This window comes from Ovis aries, chromosome 5 (assembly GCF_016772045.2).
Source record: "Ovis aries strain OAR_USU_Benz2616 breed Rambouillet chromosome 5, ARS-UI_Ramb_v3.0, whole genome shotgun sequence".
In the NCBI taxonomy this organism is placed as follows: domain Eukaryota; kingdom Metazoa; phylum Chordata; class Mammalia; order Artiodactyla; family Bovidae; genus Ovis; species Ovis aries.
The window spans coordinates 22,367,480-22,387,825 of NC_056058.1; the positions used below are offsets into that span (position 1 = coordinate 22,367,480).

Genomic DNA, 20,346 nt, shown 5'->3' on the forward strand with positions numbered 1-20,346 from the left:
TCATTGGATGGCATCACTGACTTAATAGACAGAAGTTTAAGCAAATTCCAGGAGATAGTGAAGGACAGGGAAGCCTGTCATGCTGAACTCCACTGGGTCACAGAGAGTTGGACATGATTAACAACTGGACAAAAACAACGACAAGGAAGTTGGAGGCTGAAGCCCCATTTTACATTGCCCTTTCTCCCTTCCTTTCCTTACTTAACTCCAGCTGTCAATATTTGGATTTGGTTTGCTTTGGTGACCAGGCTTTCTCCTGCCTTTGCTTTCATAATGCAAGTCACAGATATCTTTTCTCTAGAGAAAGCCTACCACAGAGACCTCTCATCTGACTGCAAGGAAGTGAGAAATCCTCTAAAATGGAATATATGCAATGTAGTGTTACATGGAGAAGGAAATGGCAACCCACTCCAGTATTCTTGCCTGCAGAATCCCAGGGACAGAGGAGCCTGGTGGGCTGCCGTCTATGGGGTCACACAGAGTCAGATACGACTGAAGCAACCCAGCAGCAGCAGCAGTGTTACATTATGCTATCTACAGCTTATTATATATTTCTAAACAAGAAAAACAGTTTCATTAATTTGTAAAAACCTTAATGTTTTTCTCAAATGGTATTGACTTTATTCTGATAAACCTATTGATAAACTAGTTAATTCATCATGGATAATTAAAAATTGGCCATTATCACTTGATATGTTAATCTTCACTCTATACAAAATCTTTTCCTTTATATATGACAGATATATAATCCTACTAATACCATTTGCATATGCCTTAAAAATGTTCTGTCCCAACTGAATGAAAGGAAATAGCAAAAAAAAAAAAAAAGAGAGAGAAATTTAATTGAAACAAATAATAAAATTGCCCATCAGCACAGATGGGTCTTAAAATTTATGCCATTTTAGTAAAAAAAATTATCTTTCTGAAAATACATGCCAAAATTAGAATGACAACTCTAGAAAAATGAGGGAAGATGCACTCAAATTTTATCCCATAAATGTAACTACTCAAGCTATCCTAGCCTAAACTTTCAAGTTAAACTAATGGATGGCATTGCCTTGAATATTCAAGGTACAAAACTGAAAACCTTAAGAATCCGGGCAAAACAAGACTACTGTTAGTTATAACCAAAGGGTTTTAAAAAAAAACACTTTGATTATTTGACAGCCACTAAAGTACCTAACCTTAACTATTCCCAACCCCAGCACCTTTCCACCAGGAAGCTACCTTCAAATATGCCATATTTCCTGGTTATATTTATTTATTTATTTTCTGGCTCATAGATCTTTTTTTTAAATTTATTTATTTTAACTGGAGGTTAATTACTTTACAATATTGCAGCAGTCTTTGCCATACATTGACATGAGTCAGCCATGGGTGTCCATTTGTTCCCCATCACCTCCTCCCCATCCCATACCTTAGGGTCATCTCAGTGCACCGGCCTTGAGCACCTGGTCTCATGCACCGAACCTGGACTGGTGATCTGTTTCACATATGATAATATACATGTTTCAATGCCATTCTCTCAAATCATCCCACCCTCACCTTCTCCCACAGAATCCAAAAGACTGTTCTTTACATCTGTGTCTCTTTTGCTGACTCGCATACAGGATCATCGTTAAGCATCTTTCTAAATTCCATATATATGCAGTAATATACTGTATTGGGGTTTTCCTTTCTGACTTACGTTACTCTGTATGATAGGCTCCAGTTTCATCCACCTCATTAGAATTGATTCAAATGCATTCTTTTCAATAGCTGAGTAATATTTCATTGTGTACATGTACCACAGCTTTCTTATCCATTCGTCTGCCAAAGGACATCTAGGTTGCTTCCCAGTCCTGGCTATTATAAACAGTGGTCACTGACTTTAAATAACAGAATTTACACACATGACTCCCCTCTCCAACTCAAAACCGCTTTTCCAGAGGATCTAAAGTAGACAGTACAGTAAGGGAGCATGAATGACCCTGGATCATTCAAACTTGGGCAGAGACTTCAAGAGTTTTCCTCTTCACCATTTTTCTTGATGTTTGGTTCTTTCACTCTTCCTTTAATTCTGAATACTACACAGAATCTTCTAAAAGAATCCAAAAGAACCTCCTCTTGTGTTCAACTTGGTCCACACTGGATTCTGTGACTCAAAACCAACACCAAACGATATACAAAAATATACCTCCTGGTGGTACAAACATATCCAGAGACTGAATATAATTACAGATGAAGAGGAATGAAAAAGGTCTGCTGACATTCTTGTAACAAGTAAAAGACCAGACACGGATGATCTAGAAATCAAATTTATCACAAGGACACCATGCCTAGTTGTAGAGGTTGTGCGCTGCTTACTTCTAATGGCTCCTTTACATACACAACGATGCAAATGACTCCCTCTACTGTTGAGCAGTGTGCAGCCTACACAATAGGATTCCTTGTGTGCTTCTCACATGCCAAGCACTTGGGAAGAGAAATAAAAAGATAAATTTCAAAAAGGCTTCTGCACTGAAAGCCAAGAAGAGAATGATATAAAATCACCTCTGTAATGTGTAAAGGGCCTAGGATCAGTGATGAAGAAGCCTGGGGAATTGTAATAAATAAGAGATAGTCCTGTTTTGCAACTGCCTTTGCCAGAAAACAAATGGAGAGAGAAACACCCAAAACAGATGATACTGAATAATACGGCAATCCAGAAAATTAAAGAACCACATGAAATCAAATCTTTACCTTAGGGCCAAGAATCATGGAGCATAAAGTATATTCAGATGTAGAGGGAAAGATATTTTATGTGCTTTTTCTAAATGTACAATACATCATATCATAATGCGTAAGGCTGCAAGATGACTTTGATTTACATAATGTGAAACAAGGGACTTCATCTGTAACTAAACAACATGATAAACTATGAGAAATGCACTGCTTATTGTCAAGGGCACTTAAGAGTCCACTACACAGTCAATTTCCGTTCAGTCAGCAAGCAAGTGAATAGAGCACATTTTTTTTCCCCAAAAAATTCAAGGTCTTATATCCTAAAGCACTGGAAATACCTTTTAGTACCACTGAAAGACAAAGCGTCAACAGCATTTTAAAAACTTCAGATCAGACTGAATCTTCAATTCTTCAACTGTTCACTGCTTTTCAGAGGATAAAATAATGTAATCCCAATTTCATAATATTCAAAGATTGTGAGGGGTAAGGGGGACAGAGATTTGTGTGCTGCCTAGACCTGTGATCAAGTGGATTCGAATTCTCTCATTTTTGGCTCATGTTGGCTCTGTGTGCCTGAAGTCTGCATCACGGAGTTTCATTATGTGAGTTTATGGAACTGATACTGTTAGACTTTGGCAACTGGGAAGGCCAATAAATCCTGCTCAAGTTCTGATTTATATTGAGAAAAATGAAATGTAGCCTTTAATTTCCAAGAGTGAAGATTCATCTGAGAATAAGTCTCACTGTAGAATTTTATAGTGCCTTGGGATATACCTATAAATGATTCATTCAAAAATTATTCTATGATTTGTATGAAATCAATGTATTTCTGCAATGTCTCTTATTTTATTATCTTTTCTATCTTACTAGCCAATGGCATTGTTTTGAAGCTAACTTTTAGAAGTACTGTACCAAAAGCATTTTAGTAAGTACTGAAAAACAAAAGGATCATTATTAAAATTAAATTCTAAATTAAAGAGTATTTTCAAGACATACAGACTTGTCCCTTCTCTATAATTTCAAAGAGAAATGTGAAAGCTACACTAATAAATCATGGAATTGATAGTTGGGATCAAGTGTTTTGTGTTTTTGTTACTATGAACCTGTAGAACTAGGTCAGCTTTAAAATATTTACTTCATTGTGTCACACAGAACAATTTAACAAACAAATGACTGCAGAAAGGTTTGGACTGATACATACATTCTTTACTTGAGTTGAAACCAAAATTAATAACTGAGCTATTATCTCTTCCTGTTAATGTGCTCACATAGCATACAACATTTAATGATGACCTAGTATGAGCATTTGCAAGATACTAGGCTGTTATGCAGAGAAGGCAATGGCACCCCACTCCAGTACTCTTGCCTGGAGAATCCCATGGACGGAGGAGCCTGGTGGGCTGAAGTCCATGAGGTCACTAAGAGTCGGACATGACTGAGCGACTTCAATTTCACTTTTCACTTTCATGCATTGGAGAAGGAAATGGCAACCCACTCCAGTGTTCTTGCCTGCAGAATCCCAGGGACGGGGGAGCCTGATGGGCTACCGCCTATGGGGTTGCACAGAGTCAGACATGACTGAAGCGACCTAGCAGCAGCAGCAGCAGCAGGCTGTTAATGAGTTCAGTTTGTAAAATATGGATAAGACCATGGAATCCACAGAGATTAAAAATTTTATCTTATTTTTTATAACTTCACTTCCCTGGTAGCTCAGAGGGTAAAGCATCTGCCTGCAATGTGGGAGACCTGGGTTTGATCTCTGGGTCAGGAAGATCCCCTGGAGAAGAAAATGGCAACCCACTCCAGTATTCTTGCTTGGAGAATCCCATGGATGGAGGAGCCTGGTAGGCTACAGTCCATGAGGTCACAAAGATTCAGACACGACTGAGCGACTTCACTTTCTTTCTTTCTTTTTTTACAAAGCTAAAGATCTGATCATCCCTATGATTATACCTACTAAAAAGGGATTTTTTTTCTTCCTCAATAACTCAAACCATTCATTTAGACTTTCCTAATCAATGGTGGAAGGTCACTTAGAGAGGTAAACCTTTCCTTACCTTGGGCTAATTTTTACTACTAGGGAACTGGAGGGCTTCCCTTGAGGCTCTCAGCTGGTAAAGAATCCGCCTGCAATGCCGGAGACCTGGGTTCTATCCCTGGGTTGGGCAGATCCCCTGGAAAAGGGAAAGGCTACCCACTCCAGTATTCTGGCCTGGAGAATTCCATGGACTACAGTCCATAGGGTCGCAAAGAATCAGATACAACTGAGAGACTTTCACTTCACTTTTTCAGGGCACTGGAAGCAATAATACAGAGAAAAGTGATCCTCCAAATAAACTTTAGCCCCACGGGAAAGTAAAGGTAAAATTATATCAGTATCTATCAATATGTTATATGCATATATCCTTTGACAGGTTTTTTTTTTTTCTATTTTCAACTAGATTTTTATACCTGTCACTTTCAAAAAAAACAGAAGCAATGTACTAAGCCCTATTCTAGGTCCTATTTATCAAGGGGTACAAAACTGAATTAACATTTCTGCTAAAGGGTTTAGGAAGTGCACAAAAATCTTTCTTTCCATGAAACATGGAACGGCTTAGCAAAACTATAGCAAATTTTGTCTCCCAAAAAAGTTTTTCCATCAGGTTTTGAGTAGAAAACCTTTTTAGAAAGTGAAGCTTTAGTTTTCTACCCATAACTAAATGATACATTAGAAAGAACAATCCTTTATTTTGTCTTATCTTTAAAAACCATAGTTTGGGCTTACAGAGTACATATTTAGTCCTTTGGTAGTAGTTCAAGTTTTGAAAATCTGAGGACAAATAATAATTTTACAACTGACTTGAGCCAGCAAATTGTGATTATAAAACACAGGTTTTCAGTCCTAATGAGCAGGATAAACCTAGAGCCTGTTATACAGAGTGAAATAAGTCAGAAAGAGAAAAACAAACATCATATATTAACACACGTATATGGAATCTAGAAAGACAGTACTGATGAGCCTGTTTGCAGGGCAACAGTGGAGATGCAGACACAGAGAAAAGACTTGTGGACACAGCTGGGGAAGAAGAGGGTGGGACAAATTGAGAGAATAGCATGGAAACATACAATGTAAAAACAGATAGCCAGTGGAAATTTGCTGTAAGATGCAGGGAGTTCAAATTAGGAAGTCTGTGACAGTGAAGAGGGTTGGAATTGGGTGGGAGCTGGGAGGAAGGTTCAAGAGGGAGGGGGCATATGTATACCTATGGCTGATTCATGCTGATTCACAGCTGAAACCAACAAAATACTGTAAAGCAATTATCCTGTAATTAAAAATTTTTTAACAACACAAATATTACTGTAGAATATTATCTAGAATATTCTCACAAATCCCAGATATGACTACTTTTGATTCATTCTTTTAATATGTTATACTAGTCTATGTGCAAGCAAGTAGTTCAAATGCATTTTATGAGCAAAATTTGACAATAATGAAAATGGGCTTTGCTAGTAGCTCAGCTGGTAAAGAATCCACCTGCAATGCAGGAAAACTCGGTTCAATTCATGGGTCAGGAAGATGCCCTGGAGAAGGGATAGACTTAGCCACTCCAGTATTCTTGGGCTTCCCTGGTGGCTCAGCTGGTAAAGAATCCTCCTGCAATGCAGGAGACCTGGGTTCGATCCCTGAGTAGAGACGATTCCCCTGGAGAAGGGAGAAGGGAATGGCTACCCCTTCCAGTATTCTTGCCTAGAGAATTCCACGGACTGTACATTCCATGGGATTGCAAAGAGTTGAACACAACTGAGTGACTTTCACTTTCAATTTCACTTTGACAATAATGAAAAACATTATATTTCTAAGCACAAGAGCAAGTACACTGCAATTATTCTAAACAAATACTAGCACTTATTTACAATCATATATAGATAAAGATGTTAATACATTTTTCTCTAAATGTGAAAATTCAGAAAGCTATAAAAATATAGAGCAGTCACATAAATTAGGATACTTCTATGCAATAAAATAGTATGCCTGTTCCTCCTTCCAAATGATACAGACCAAATATGAGTGTGTTAGCTTCCTGTTAGCTTAATACATAGAAATCTGTTGCATTTCTATACACTAACAATGAAAGGTCAGAAAGAGAAATTAAGGATTTAATAGATAAATTATCCTATTTACCATCACATCAAAAAAGAATAAAATACTTAGGAATAAACCTACCTAGAGACACAAAAGATGTGTACTCAGAAACCTCTAAGATACTGATGAAAGAAATATAAGATGACACAAACAGAAAGATATACCATGTTCCTAGATTAGCAGAATCAATACTGTCAAAATGATTATACTACCCAAGGTAAGCTACAGTTTCAATGTAATTCCTATCAAATTTCAAATGGCTTTTTTTTTTTTTGGTAGATCTAGGACAAAAACATCTTCAAATCTGTATCAAAACATAAAAGACCCTGAATAGCCAAAGCAATCTTGAGAAAGAAAAGACAGAGCTGGAAGAATCAAGCTCCCTCACTGTAGACTATACTACAAAGCTACAATCATCAAAAGAGTATGATCTCTCACAAAGACAGATATATAGATCAATGGAGCAAGATAGAAAGCCCCAAAACAAACTTTCACACCTTTGGTCAATTAATCTACAACAAAGGAGGCAAGAATATACAATGGAGAAAATACAGTTTATTTATTAAGTGATCCTGGTAAAACTGGATAGCTACATGTAAAAGAATGAAATTAGAACACTATCTAATACCATACATAAAAACAAATTTCCTAGTGGATTAAAGACTTAAATGTAAGACAGGATAATATATAATTCTTAGAGGAACACATAGGCAGAACACTCTTTGACATCTATTGCTGCAAGATCTTTCTGGACCTGTCTCCTAGGGTAATGAAAGTAAAAACAAACATAAACAAATAGGATCTAACTAAATGCAAAAATATTTGCAAAGCAAAGGAAACCATAAACGAAACAAAAAGACAACCCTCAGAATGGGAGAAAATAGTTGCAAATAATGTGACTGACCAGGGATGAATTTCCAAAATATACAAATAGTTCATGAAGCTAAATATTTTAAAAAAAAAAAAAAGGCAAAAGGTCTAAACAGACATTTATCCAAAGAAGACATACACAGACGGCCAAAAAACACACAAAAAGATTCTCAACCTCACTAATCGGTAGAGAAATGCAAATCAAAATTACAGTGAGGTACCTCCTCAAACTAGTAAGAATGTCCACCATCAAAAAGTCTACAAACAACAAAATACTCAAGACGGTGCGGAGAAAATGGAACCCTCTTACACCATTGCTGAGAATGTAAATTGATACAGCCATTGTGGAGAACAGTATGGAGGTTCCCTAAAAAAACAAAAAGAGAGATATCATATGACTTACCAATCACACTCCTGGGTATATACCCAGAGAAAAGTATAATTCAAAAAGATACATGCACTCCAGTGTTCACTGTAGCACTATTTACAACAGCCAGGATAAGGAAGCAACCTCAATGTCCATCAACAGAGGAATAGATAAAAAAGATGGGATATATATATATATATATCCTTTGGAATATTACTGGAATATTATGGAATATAACAATGGAATATTACACAACCATAAAAAGAAATGAAACTGTGCCATTTGCAGAGACATGGATGGACCTAGAGACTGTCATACAGAGTGAAGTAAATCAGACAATGAAAGACAAATATTGTATCATATCAATTATATGTGGAACCTAAAAAAAGGATACAAATGAGCTTACAAAACAGAAACAGACTTACAGACTTCAAAAACACACTTATCATTACCAAAAAAGAAAGGTGGGAGGGATAAACTAGCAGGTTGAGATTAACATAATCATACTATTACACATAAAATAATCAACAAAGACCTACTGTACAGCACAGGACACTCTACTTAATACTCTGTAAATCTACATAGGAAAATAATCTGGAAAACAATAGACATGTGTATATGTATAAATGAATCACTGCTGAAAATAACAGCGAAGTGTACACCTGAAACTGACACAATATTGTAAATCAGCTATACTCTAACATAAAATAAAAATTAAATTTAAATAAATAATAAATAATGTAGTAAAAATCCAATAGCTTTAGTATGTAAGGTAGACTTATAGTCTTTCAAACATATAAAACATTATATGTTTCAGTATTTCATTGAATTCTAAAATTCGTAAGCAAGGCAGGCTCATCCTATAGAAATGTAAAGTGTAAATTATTAAATAAACTTTCACTAGATATAAACAGCCAAAGAAGAAAAAGGAACTGACACTTGTTTCAGAATTCCTAGGGGTCAGGAATTTTACACATTATTTTTTCATTTAAATTTAAACCATAACATGTTCAGAAAATTACTACTGGTAATATCAAATATCTGAAGAAGGAAATGGCAACCCACTCTAGTGTTCTTGCCTGGAAAATTCCATGGACAGAGGAGCCTGGTAGGCTACAGTCCATGGGGTCGCAAAGAGTCGGACATGACTGAGCAACTTCACTTTAATATTGAATATATCACACTAACCGCATAAAACTGTTTTATCACTCGACAATACTGTTAGCCACAACAAATGATTCCTAACTGTGTCTAAGATAATGAGGAATGCAACAATAACCATGGGCTGACCAACTATCAATTAAAAACATTTATTACATAATACAAAAGATATTTCTGGTAGTATATCTTACACACTAATAAAAGTTTGCACAGGATTTTATACAATTATTTATGCTTGGAAAATTATTGGTTACTTTATGTTAGATGTTATAGAAGATGTCTTATATTCTTCTCTCTGCACTATTAGCCTCATCATAATGAGACAAATAGAGGCCAAACGGGCAACTCCAAAATTACCAGTTACTGTTTGGGTAAACACAGGTCATATTTCTTTGATTATCTTTCTTAAAGTTCTATATATTTATGTATCATATATGTATATACATAAATATAAATATAATTTTAGATACAAATTATCCATTTAATATGTCTATTGCAAGTATCTAATCTCTTCATTTACATATCAATAGTTTTGGATATGATGTGGTTCTAATTTTCAAGAAGCCCAAATGATTAATAATTTTTAGTTACTGCTTTTTGTATCCTATCTAGGAAATTACTGTCCTCTCATGGTCATGAGCCACCAGACCATTTTGTTTTTAATAAAAGTCTTATAGTTGTAGATTTCTATGATCCATTATGAATTAACATCATACAAGGTGCTAAATAGGATACATCTTTTGAGATACATCTTTTTCAAATGGGTATCCATATGTAAACAGACTGTCTTTTCATCACTGAACCATCAGCTAATGGTTTTACTGAACATCAATTGACCATATGTATGTGAGTGTATTTCCAGACTCTTTATTCTGTTTCACTGATTTGTATGGCTAATGTTCTGCCATAGCTATACTGTTTTGACTACCAAACCTTTATAATAAGTTTTTGAAATCAGAAAATGTAAGTTCACCCAATTTGTCCCTCTTTTACAAAACTGCTTAACTCTTCCAGGTCCTTTTCTTTCCCAAATAAATTTTGGAATCCAATTGTAATTTTTAAAACCAAACCAAACCAAATGAAAAACCTGCAGAGGGATTTTCACTGGGATTATAGTCACTCCATAAGACAATTTAGGGAAAATAGACATCTTGATAATACTTTGTCTTCCAATAAATGAACCTTTATTTATATCTCTATTTTTTCTCAGCAGGGCTATGTAGATATTATTTCATTTTCTTAAATTATTCTCAGTGTTTTATGGTTTTGGAAATTACTTTAAAATCTTCTCAACTGTTCACTTCCTCCATATATAAATATAATTCTTCTTCTAAATTGACTTTATATGCTATAGACTTGTAAATTACACTTGTAAAGTCTAGCAATTTTTCCACTAGATTTCTTAAAATTTTCTTTGTACCAAGTCATGTCATCTGTGTAGAGACAGTTTTAAATTTTTCTTCCCAGTATTTATGCCTTTCCTTCCTCTTCCTTATAAGCATCAGCACAATACTGAACAGATGAGCTAAGAGTGGACATCCCTTGCCTTGCTTCCAGTCTTATTAGCTATAGATTTTGTGTGTGTAAGTAGGTGTAGACACACTTTCACAGATTAAGAAAGTACCCTTATGAATTCATTAAGAATTTCTGGTGATAGGGCTTTTTCAGTCAGTACATTAGTGATATCATTTCATTGTTTCAGGGATCTGTTCTTTCCGACAGGAAGTCAGTTATTGCTCTTAATGGTGTCTCCGCTATTGTAATGTATCCCTTTTCTCTTGCCAATTCAACATCCTTTTCTATATCTTTGATTCTCACCAATTTTCCTATGATATGCCTCATCACTGTTTGTTTTTTTTTTTTTTTGAAAATAACTAGGTCTAGGTCTCTAGGTTTTTTATGAAATCTGTGAAAAACTTTTGACATTACTTCTTCAAATAATTTTCTTACCCATTCTCAACTCTCTTCTGAGATTCCAGTTACAGCAGTATTTGGTAAATCCAACATCTAAGCAATCTCAAAAAGTTGGCTTAAAGCTCAACGTTCAGAAAACTAAGATCATGGCATCTGGTCCCATTACTTCTTGGGAAATAGATGGGAAACAGTGGAAACAGTGTCAGACTTTATTTTGGGGGGCTCCAAAATCACTGCAGATGATGACTACAGCCATGAAATTAAAAGACGCTTACTCCTTGGAAGGAAAGTTATGACCAACCTAGATAGTATATTCAAAAGCAGAGACATTACTTTGCCAACAAAGGTCCATCTAGTCAAGGCTATGGTTTTGTCTAGCGGTCATGTATGGATGTAAGAGTTGGACTGTGAAGAAAGCTGAGTGCTGAAGAATTGATGCTTTTGAACTGTGGTGTTGGAGAAGACTCTTGAGAGTCCCTTGGACTGCAGGGAGATCCAACCAGTCCATATACACAGTGGAGTATTACTCAGCCATTAAAAAGAATACATTTGAATCAGTTCTAATGAGAGGGATGAAACTGGAGCCTATCATACAGAGTGAAGTAAGCCAGAAAGAAAAACATCAATACAGTATACTAATGCATATATATGGAATTTAGAAAGATGGTAATGATAACCCTGTATGCAAGACAGCAAAAGAGACACAGATGTATAGAACAGTCTTTTGGACTCTGTGGGAGAGGGAGAGGGTGGGATGATTTGGGGGAATGGCATGGAAACATGCATAATATCATATAAGAAATGAATCACCAATCCAGGTTCTATACAGGATCCTTGGGGCCAGTGCACTGGGATGACCCAGAGGGATGGTACGGGGAAGGACGTGGGAGGAGGATTCTGGATGGGGAATACGTGTACACCCATGGCAGATTCATGTTGGTGTGTGGCAGAACCAATACAATATTGTAAAGTAAAAAAAAATAATAATAAAAAAATAAAAATAAATAAATAAAGGAGATCAGTCCTGGTGTTCTTTGGAAGGACTGATGCTGAAGCTGAAACTCCAATACTTTGGACACCTTATGCAAAGAGTCGACTCATTGGAAAAGACTCTGATGCTGGGAGGGATTGGGAGCAGGAGGAGAAGGGGACAACAAAGGATGAAATGGCTGGTGGCATCACCGACTCAATGGACGTGCGTCTGGGTGAACTCCAGGAGGCCTGGCGTGCTGAGATTCATGGGGTCGCAAAGAGTCGGACACGACTGAGTGACTAAACTGAACTGAAGCAATCTCAGGGTTTGATGCTATTGATAATTTTTCTTTGACCGTGGGTCTCATTTTCATGTTTCTTTGCTTGACTAATTTTCATTATATTCCAGACATTGTAGATGATATATCATAGAGATTCAAGATTCAGTTATATTCCTCTGAAGAGTGCTTTATCCTTTTTACTTGCTGGTCACTCTGAATGTAGGTAGGTTTGAGTTTATTCTTTAGTAGGGAGGATACACCAAAAGCTCAAAATGATTGCCAAGCCTTTGTAAACTGATGGGACTTAACCTCAAAACTGGGCTTGGTTTCAAGCTTTGTTAAGAGACCAGAGAGGCCATGTCTCTGGATCATGGTGCCTATTAAGAAGGCCTCTTAATGGTACCTCTGTTTTCGCAGATAAATGCCTCTAAATGGTGCCTTTGCTTCCTCAGATAAATGCCAGGAGCAAAAACAAGGTATTAGCAAGGTTGCTTTACTCCCAGGGCCAAAATATGCTCAATTTCTAGAATCTTAACTCCATAACAATAGCACCCTGATAAATTTTGGGTCATTTCTTTGTGTAGCTAGACCAGCCTTTGCAAAGTCCTCACAGATGATCTACACAAGAACTTGGCACTTCTGCCTGCAAAGTATCCTCATCTCGGTGCTTTCAACAGGAGCACTGTGTTCTACTTAGATGCCAGCTTGCTGTCCATTAAAAAAATTGTCCCAAGGCAAAGTTGGGTTGGCTGTGGGGCTCACTTAGTAAATTTTCCTTCTTTCAGAGACTGCACTGCTATTTCTTCAATAACTGAAAGCAGTTGCTTCATAAATGTTTTTCAATTTTATGGCTGTTTATTGCAGAGGTCTAGTATCAGGTACACCTACATAGCTGGAAATGGAAGTCTAGTTGTGTTCTTATATAGAGATTGTTTTCATCTTTACGAATTATTTATAAGTAGAATCATTTTTATACAATTCAGCAAAAAGAAGCCATTATGAATTCAATAGACTCATTATAGAAAATCATATTTAAACGTCACAGTGTATTCTGTGATGTGAAATGTCAACATTCATAAAAAAATTAAATTGCTAGTTAACAGTGAACTACCATTAATTACTAGCTCTAAGCAAAATAAGCTTATATTTAAGTTTGTAAGTTTATACAGAGTGTTCATAGAGAGTTAATTGTTCCTCATTGTTTCACCTTATATTTATACTCAGTGCTGAAATACAAATGCAGCTCAAAATTAACTAGCTAGAGACTTAATTAAAAATTTTTCTTGTAACCAGAAATTGTTCAGTTTAACATATTGGCCACTTTACAGGATGATGACAGAAAAACATACCATGTAGGTTCACAACTTCAAAGTTCCACCAAAATTCATCAGTGCTTTCATTTATCATCATCAATGGCTATGTCTTTACATCAAATATTGAAGTTAACTTTTTAAATATTAATTAACCAAATGTTTAGTCAATATGCCAGCCAATAGGTGGCTGTTCAGAAAGCAGTTATTATGAATTGAGGGAAATTACTAACAGTATTATGCCAAAAGGTTTTTGGAACACAAAATCTGGAATAAAAGCATTCTATGAAGGGATTAATAGGATTAACAGCATGGCCATCAAATTAAGAATGTCATTTAATTGGCTTTAAAAAAAACTCACCGTGTTATAAGTATAGCTGCATCCACTGAGGTCATGTCCTCTCCCCAGCTTGTTGACATCTCTAAATGTATATCATTCTTTTTGCCAAATTCTTCATGCTGCCACTTACAAAAACTCTCCAGCATTTTCTCTCCATGATGCCCAATATACAGATCTGCCTGCAAAAGAAGAGATTTCACTTCAAGGCAAATTATTCTCAGATATACAGAAAACTAAAAACCAAGGGGACTTCTTGAATTACTAGAGCAGTCTGCTGACCATAACATTAATTAGAACCTGGAAGACATTCAGGATTAATTTTTCCTGAGCTAAAATATCTTAAAACTTTGTGAAGGTACAATAATTACAAAACCTGTTTAATGCTATTCTGAAAAAGAAGAGAGTTGCAATGGAATATTAAGAATGTGGAACTTTTAGACTTAAATCACTCATTATTTCTACAATGTTAACAAAGGTTTTACAAAGCTAAGCAGTATGTTAAAATGATGCCACAGAACAGTCTCTGTTTAAATTGAATTACAGAAAAGCACATGTTTAAATAAGAAAATAAAACTGTCATTAAAAATTACTTTTAAAAATTGCATTTTGCAAAGTTAAGGTTTGTTGTCAGGATCCTTGGAAACTACAAACATTCCATTTTTGGAATATAATTGAGGTATTAACTAAAACTAACAGCCAGTTTTATGTACATTTCAAGTGACTCAGTGGATATTTCTGGATTTTAAGTCAATAAAAAGTAAATCCCTAACATTCCCTTTACTTAAAAGTACCTGAATACAACTTCTCACCCACTGAATTGAACAAAAAACTCAAGACTTTCTTACTGGAGTTTCATGGAGCAGAATAAGCTTTATCACACGAAGATTGACCTGCACACCAAGACTCTTGTGTTGGAAAAGGTTAAAAACCTAAAAGCAAATAAAAATAAAAATCCTAAAATAAAACTGAAAGACATCTTAATTTTTCTTTAAGCCCAGACCAGGGAGAAGTCTCAATTCAGTTGAGCAATTTTATATGTTTCAAAAAAATTTTTAATTACTTTAAAATTAGCTTAATACGCAATAACTAATTCACTTTAGACACCAAGAAATTCAGACCTAGCATTCTGATAATATACACTATAATCGACAATCTAAGCATTTCAATGGGGCGGGGGTGGTACATGGGGAAGATTGGGCTTTCCACAGTAGTAAAGAGAAGAATTTTAGTAACTAAATCCTAGAAATTTTCTTAAGATCACAAAATGCCAGTGTCCTTTCTTCTGAGAAAATGTCCCCAAAACAGCCTGCTTTATGCCTAACTGCCAAACAGGAACAGGATTTTCAAAGCTCCTCCCCTCCAATGCTGCCCATGAAGACATGCTATTGTTGCTTAATGGTTTCAGGTCACCATTATAACTGGTATTTCCAAAACATGGTATATGTAACAATGCTGGAAAGCAAGGCAAATTTTTTATGCAGTACCTTGATTTTGTTTTTGGTAAAACTGACTAATTTATTACAGAAAATTAAAACTGGCATACTAAACCCACACTTTCCAAGGCAGTACTATTGAGACTTAAGTTGATAGGCTATGCCTGTCTACCCTTTACAAAATGCTGGTGAAGTGGTTGTTCAGTAGCTAAGTATTTATCCTTGTACTAGTGGCTCTTATCTTGCCTTATACGGCAACTCGAATTATAAATGGACATCTGCCGTTGGCTTTCATTTATGTTTATTCTCTCCTAAGAAACACTCTCCATGAAAACCTTCTCATTCTGCCTTGAAGGAAGTTTACTCAACAGGGTATATAGTTAAGTCAAAGGATTCAGGCAGTAGGTACAAGGATTCAGATCCCAGGTACAAGTTAGATTTCTGTGGTCCAAAAGCTATCAACCAAAGTTAGCTACCTGTGATTCAGCTCTTAGCTATTACATCTTACTCATCAGCTAGTATTATATCTGACATGCAGTTTTACATACCTACATAAGAGCTCAGTGGATCACCAACCTCCATTTTTGTTCCACCTCATAATCTACAGTACTTTGGGTTGGGCCATACATATAAACAAATATAACATTTCTGCTATTTCAACAAATGGCCTTTTATAAAAAAGAAGGAAAAGAAGGGCACAAAAAAAAGAGATAAAAGAGTAACAGAAAAAGAGTTTTGCCACATCAAATTAACAATAAGGTTTTATTACTAGAAGGTATGTTATTATTTTGATATCTCCTTTGAGATGGATCAATTTGATACACCTATTTTTTCTTGCTGATGTCAATAAAAGAAAGGAATAGTAATGAGTTAATTTTTAAAGAACTTCATTATACTCACACATTTCTTCCTTAGAGTTTTCTTGAAAAAATTCCAAGCGCACTTTAAAGTTTGCCTACCATATTTAAGATGGTTAGAATGAATCTCCTGGCTGCATCTGCTCCATGATAGGAAACCATTGCTGGGTCTGCAACCACTACAGTCTCTATGTTGTATTCTTGAGGTAATTTGTATGAATATCGTTTCCCTCTTCCACTTTCTGTTATTTTTTTAGATTTAGGTCTTCCTTTATCTGCAACACAGAAATGAATTTTCAAATGTGCCTCTATCTTAGCAAAATGAATAAAAATCTCCACCGCTTCAATAATTTAAAAGAAAGTTTACTGAATACCAACATGTGCTGATGATATAGTGGTGAGCAAGATCATAAAAGTTCCCTGCACAGAGGGAACCTAAATGAGCATTTGGCTTTGGAATCAGACAGCCTGGACTTCTACAACTGATTAACTCTACCCCTTGGGAAACTAACATCACTCAGTCAGCCTTAGTTTCCTCATTTATAAAATGAATAACAGTAACACCTGCTTTCTAGAGTTGAAGGTGGCCAATAATAAGATCACATTAGTATGTATAAATAAAATAATTCTATAAATAAAAGATATCATGGTTTTCTTTTGGAAACCAGTGATAAGATAAAGGTCTACTTGCCAGAAGAGCCTGAAGTGACTGCTCCATACATCCTAATGTCACTAAGCTGTGTCTGATTCTTTGCAACCCCGTGGATTGTAACCCACCAGGCTCCTCTGCAGGCAAATGCCTCTAATTACTCCAACTATGTATGGGCTTCAAAGGAATTGGTTCTGTCATCCATTGGAATACTACAGAAGTTACGACCTCAATACAGCAGATTCTTCAAACAGAGTCAAATAAGAGCAGTAACCACCAATAAATATCTGTCTACATTTATATAAAATGGAAAATTTCTTTATGAAAATATGCTACTATCAGAATGAAAATCATTCAACCAAGTGGGAGAAGATAATTACAGAACTTTTCCATAATAAAGAAATGAAAAGCTACTCTAAGTCAGTGACAGATAACTGAACTGAAAAACTGGCTGCAAATCTGAACAGGCATTTCTAACAAAAAGCAGATTCAAAAGGCTAATTAGCATAGGGGAAGGTGCTCAGTCTCACTGGTCTTCAAGGAAATGCAAATTACCACAATGACTTAATTACAATTCCAGAATGGCTACAATAGACATGATTATATTCAGTGTTAACAAGAAGGTAAGGACAACCAGAAGTCCCATACTCATACGAGCTGGGAGTTTAAATTAGGATAAACAATGAAAAACTGGTTGGGAGTATTCATTAAAGCTTAATAACTGTCCCTGGTGACTCAGAGGTTAAAGCATCTGCCTGCCATGTGGGAGACCTGGGTTCAATCGCTGGGTTGGGAAGATCCCCTGGAGAAGAAAATGGCAACCAACTCCAGTACTCTTGCCTGGAGAATCCCATGGACGGAGGAGCCTGGTGGGCTATAGTCCACAGGGTCACAAAGAGTCGAACATGACTGAACGACTTCACTCACTCGATCAACATTCTAAAGTACATACTCATTCAGTTCACTTCAGTTCAGTTCAGTCACTCAGTCGTGTCTGACTCTTTGCAACCCCATGAATCGCAGCACGCCAGGCCTCCCTGTCCATCACCATCTCCTGGAGTTCACTCAGACTCATGTCCATCGAGTCCATGATGCCATCTAGCCATCTCATCCTCTGTCGTCCCGTTCTCCTCCAGCCCCCAATCCCTCCCAGCATCAGAGTCTTTACCAATGAGTCAACTCTTTGCATGAAGTGGCCAAAGTACTGGAGTTTCAGCTTTAGCATCATTCCTTCCAAAGAAATCCCAGGGTTGATCTCCTTCAGAATGGACTGGTAGGATCTCCTTGCAGACCAAGGGACTCTCAAGAGTCTTCTCCAACAACACAGTTCAAAAGCATCAATTCTTCGGCACTCAGCCTTCTTCACAGTCCAACTCTCACATCCATACATGACCACTGGAAAAACCATAGCCTTGACTAGACAGACCTTAGTCGGCAATGTAATGTCTCTCCTTTTGAATATACTATCTAGGTTGGTCATAACTTTTCTTCCACGGAGTAAGCGTCTTTTAATTTCGTGGCTGCAGTCACCATCTGCAGTGATTTTGGAGCCCACAAAAATAAAGTCTGACAATGTTTCTACTGCTTCCCCATCTATTTCCCATGAAGTGATGGGACCGGATGCCATGATCTTCATTTTCTGAATGTTGAGCTTTAAGCCAACTTTTCCCCTCTCCTCTTTCACTTTCATCAAGAGGCTTTTAGCTCCTCTTCACTTTCTGCCATAAGGGTGGTGTCATCTGCATATCTGAGGTAATTGATATTTCTCCGGGCAATCTTGATTCCAGCTTGTGTTTCTTCCAGTCCAGCATTTCTCATGATGTACTCTGCATAGAAGTTAAATAAGCAGGGTGACAATATACAGCCTTGATGTACTCTTTTCCTATTTGGAACCAGTCTGTGTTCCATGTCCAGTTCTAACTGTTGCTTCCTGACCTGCATACAGATTTCTCAAGGAGCAGGTCAGGTGGTCTGGGATTCCCATCTCTTTCAGAAATTTCCACAGTCTTTCGTGATCCATACAGTCAAAGGCTTTGGCATAGTCAATAAAGCAGAAATAGATGTTTTTCTGGAACTCTCTTGCTTTCTCCATGATCCAGCAGATGTTGGCAATTTGATCTCTGGTTCCTCTGCCTTTTCTAAAACCAGCTTGAACATCAGGGAGTTCGCGGTTCACATATTGCTGAAGCCTGGCTTGGAGAATTTTGAGCTTTACTAGCATGTGAGATGAGTGCAATTGTGTGGTAGTTTGAGCATTCTTTGGCATTGCCTTTCTTTGGGATTGGAATGAAAATGGACCTTTTCCAGTCCTGTCACCACTGCTGAGTTTTTTGCTGGCATACTGAGTGGAGCACTTTCACAGCATCATCTTTCAAGATTTGAAACAGCTCAACTAGAATGCCATCACCTCCACTAGCTTTGTTCATAGTGATGCTTTCTAAGGCCCACTTGACTTCACATTCCAGGATGTCTGGCTCTAGATTAGTGATCACATCATTATGATTATCTTGGCCGTGAAGATCTTTTTTGTACAGTTCTTCCGTGTATTCCTGCCATGTCTTCTTAATATCTTCTGCTGCTGTTAGGTCCAGACCATTTCTGTCCTTTATCGAGCCCAGCTTTGCATGAAATGTTCCCTTGGCATCTCTAATTTTCTTGAAGCGATCTCTAGTCTTTCCCATTCTGTTGTTTTCCTCTATTTCTTTGTATTGATCACTGAAGAAGGCTTTCTTATCTCTTCTTGCTATTCTTTGGAACTCTGCATTCAGATGCTTATATCTTTCCTTTTCTCCTTTGCTTTTCGCCTCTCTTCTTTTCACAGCTATTTGTAAGGCCTCCTTAGACAGCCATTTTCCTTTTTTTGCATTTCTTTTCCGTGGGGATGGTCTTGATCCCTGTCTCCTGTACAATGTCACAAACCTCATTCCATAGTTCATCAGGCACTCTATCTATCAGATCTAGTCCCTTAAATCTATTTCTCACTTCCACTGTATAATCATAAGGGATTTGATTTAGGTCATACCTGAATGGGCTAGCCGTTTTCCCTACTTTCTTCAATTTCAGTCTGAATTTGGCAATAAGGAGTTCATGATCTGAGCCACAGTCAGCTCCTGGCCTTGTTTTTGTTGACTGTATAGAGCTTGTTCATCTTTGGCTGCAAAGAATATAATCAATCCAATTTCGGTGTTGACCATCTGGTGATGTCCATGTGTAGAGTCTTCTCTTGTGTTGTTGGAAGAGGGTCTTTGCTATGACCAGTGCATTTTCTTGGCAAAACTCTATTAGTCTTTGCCCTGCTTCATTCCCCATTCCAAGGCCAAATTTGCCTGTTACTCCTGGTGTTTCTTGACTTCCTACTTTTGC

The 20,346-nt window shown here is 36.8% G+C and overlaps 1 protein-coding gene across 3 annotated transcripts in view; it reads right to left on the reverse strand.

Moving 5' to 3' along the window:
* The window catches only part of ADAMTS19 (ADAM metallopeptidase with thrombospondin type 1 motif 19), a 265,725-nt gene that overhangs the window by 179,733 nt on the left and 65,646 nt on the right, over window positions 1-20,346 (reverse strand). For 2 of the 3 annotated variants that reach the window (XM_012178168.5, XM_042250271.2), the window contains exons 4-6: window positions 16,437-16,609; window positions 14,890-14,973; window positions 14,066-14,223 (exon numbers count right to left, since the gene is read on the reverse strand). In XM_012178168.5, coding sequence (XP_012033558.4) covers window positions 14,066-14,223; window positions 14,890-14,973; window positions 16,437-16,609 — 415 coding nt within the window. The remainder of the gene's footprint in view (window positions 1-14,065; window positions 14,224-14,889; window positions 14,974-16,436; window positions 16,610-20,346) is intronic. The other variant, XM_042250270.2, reaches the window with a different exon arrangement.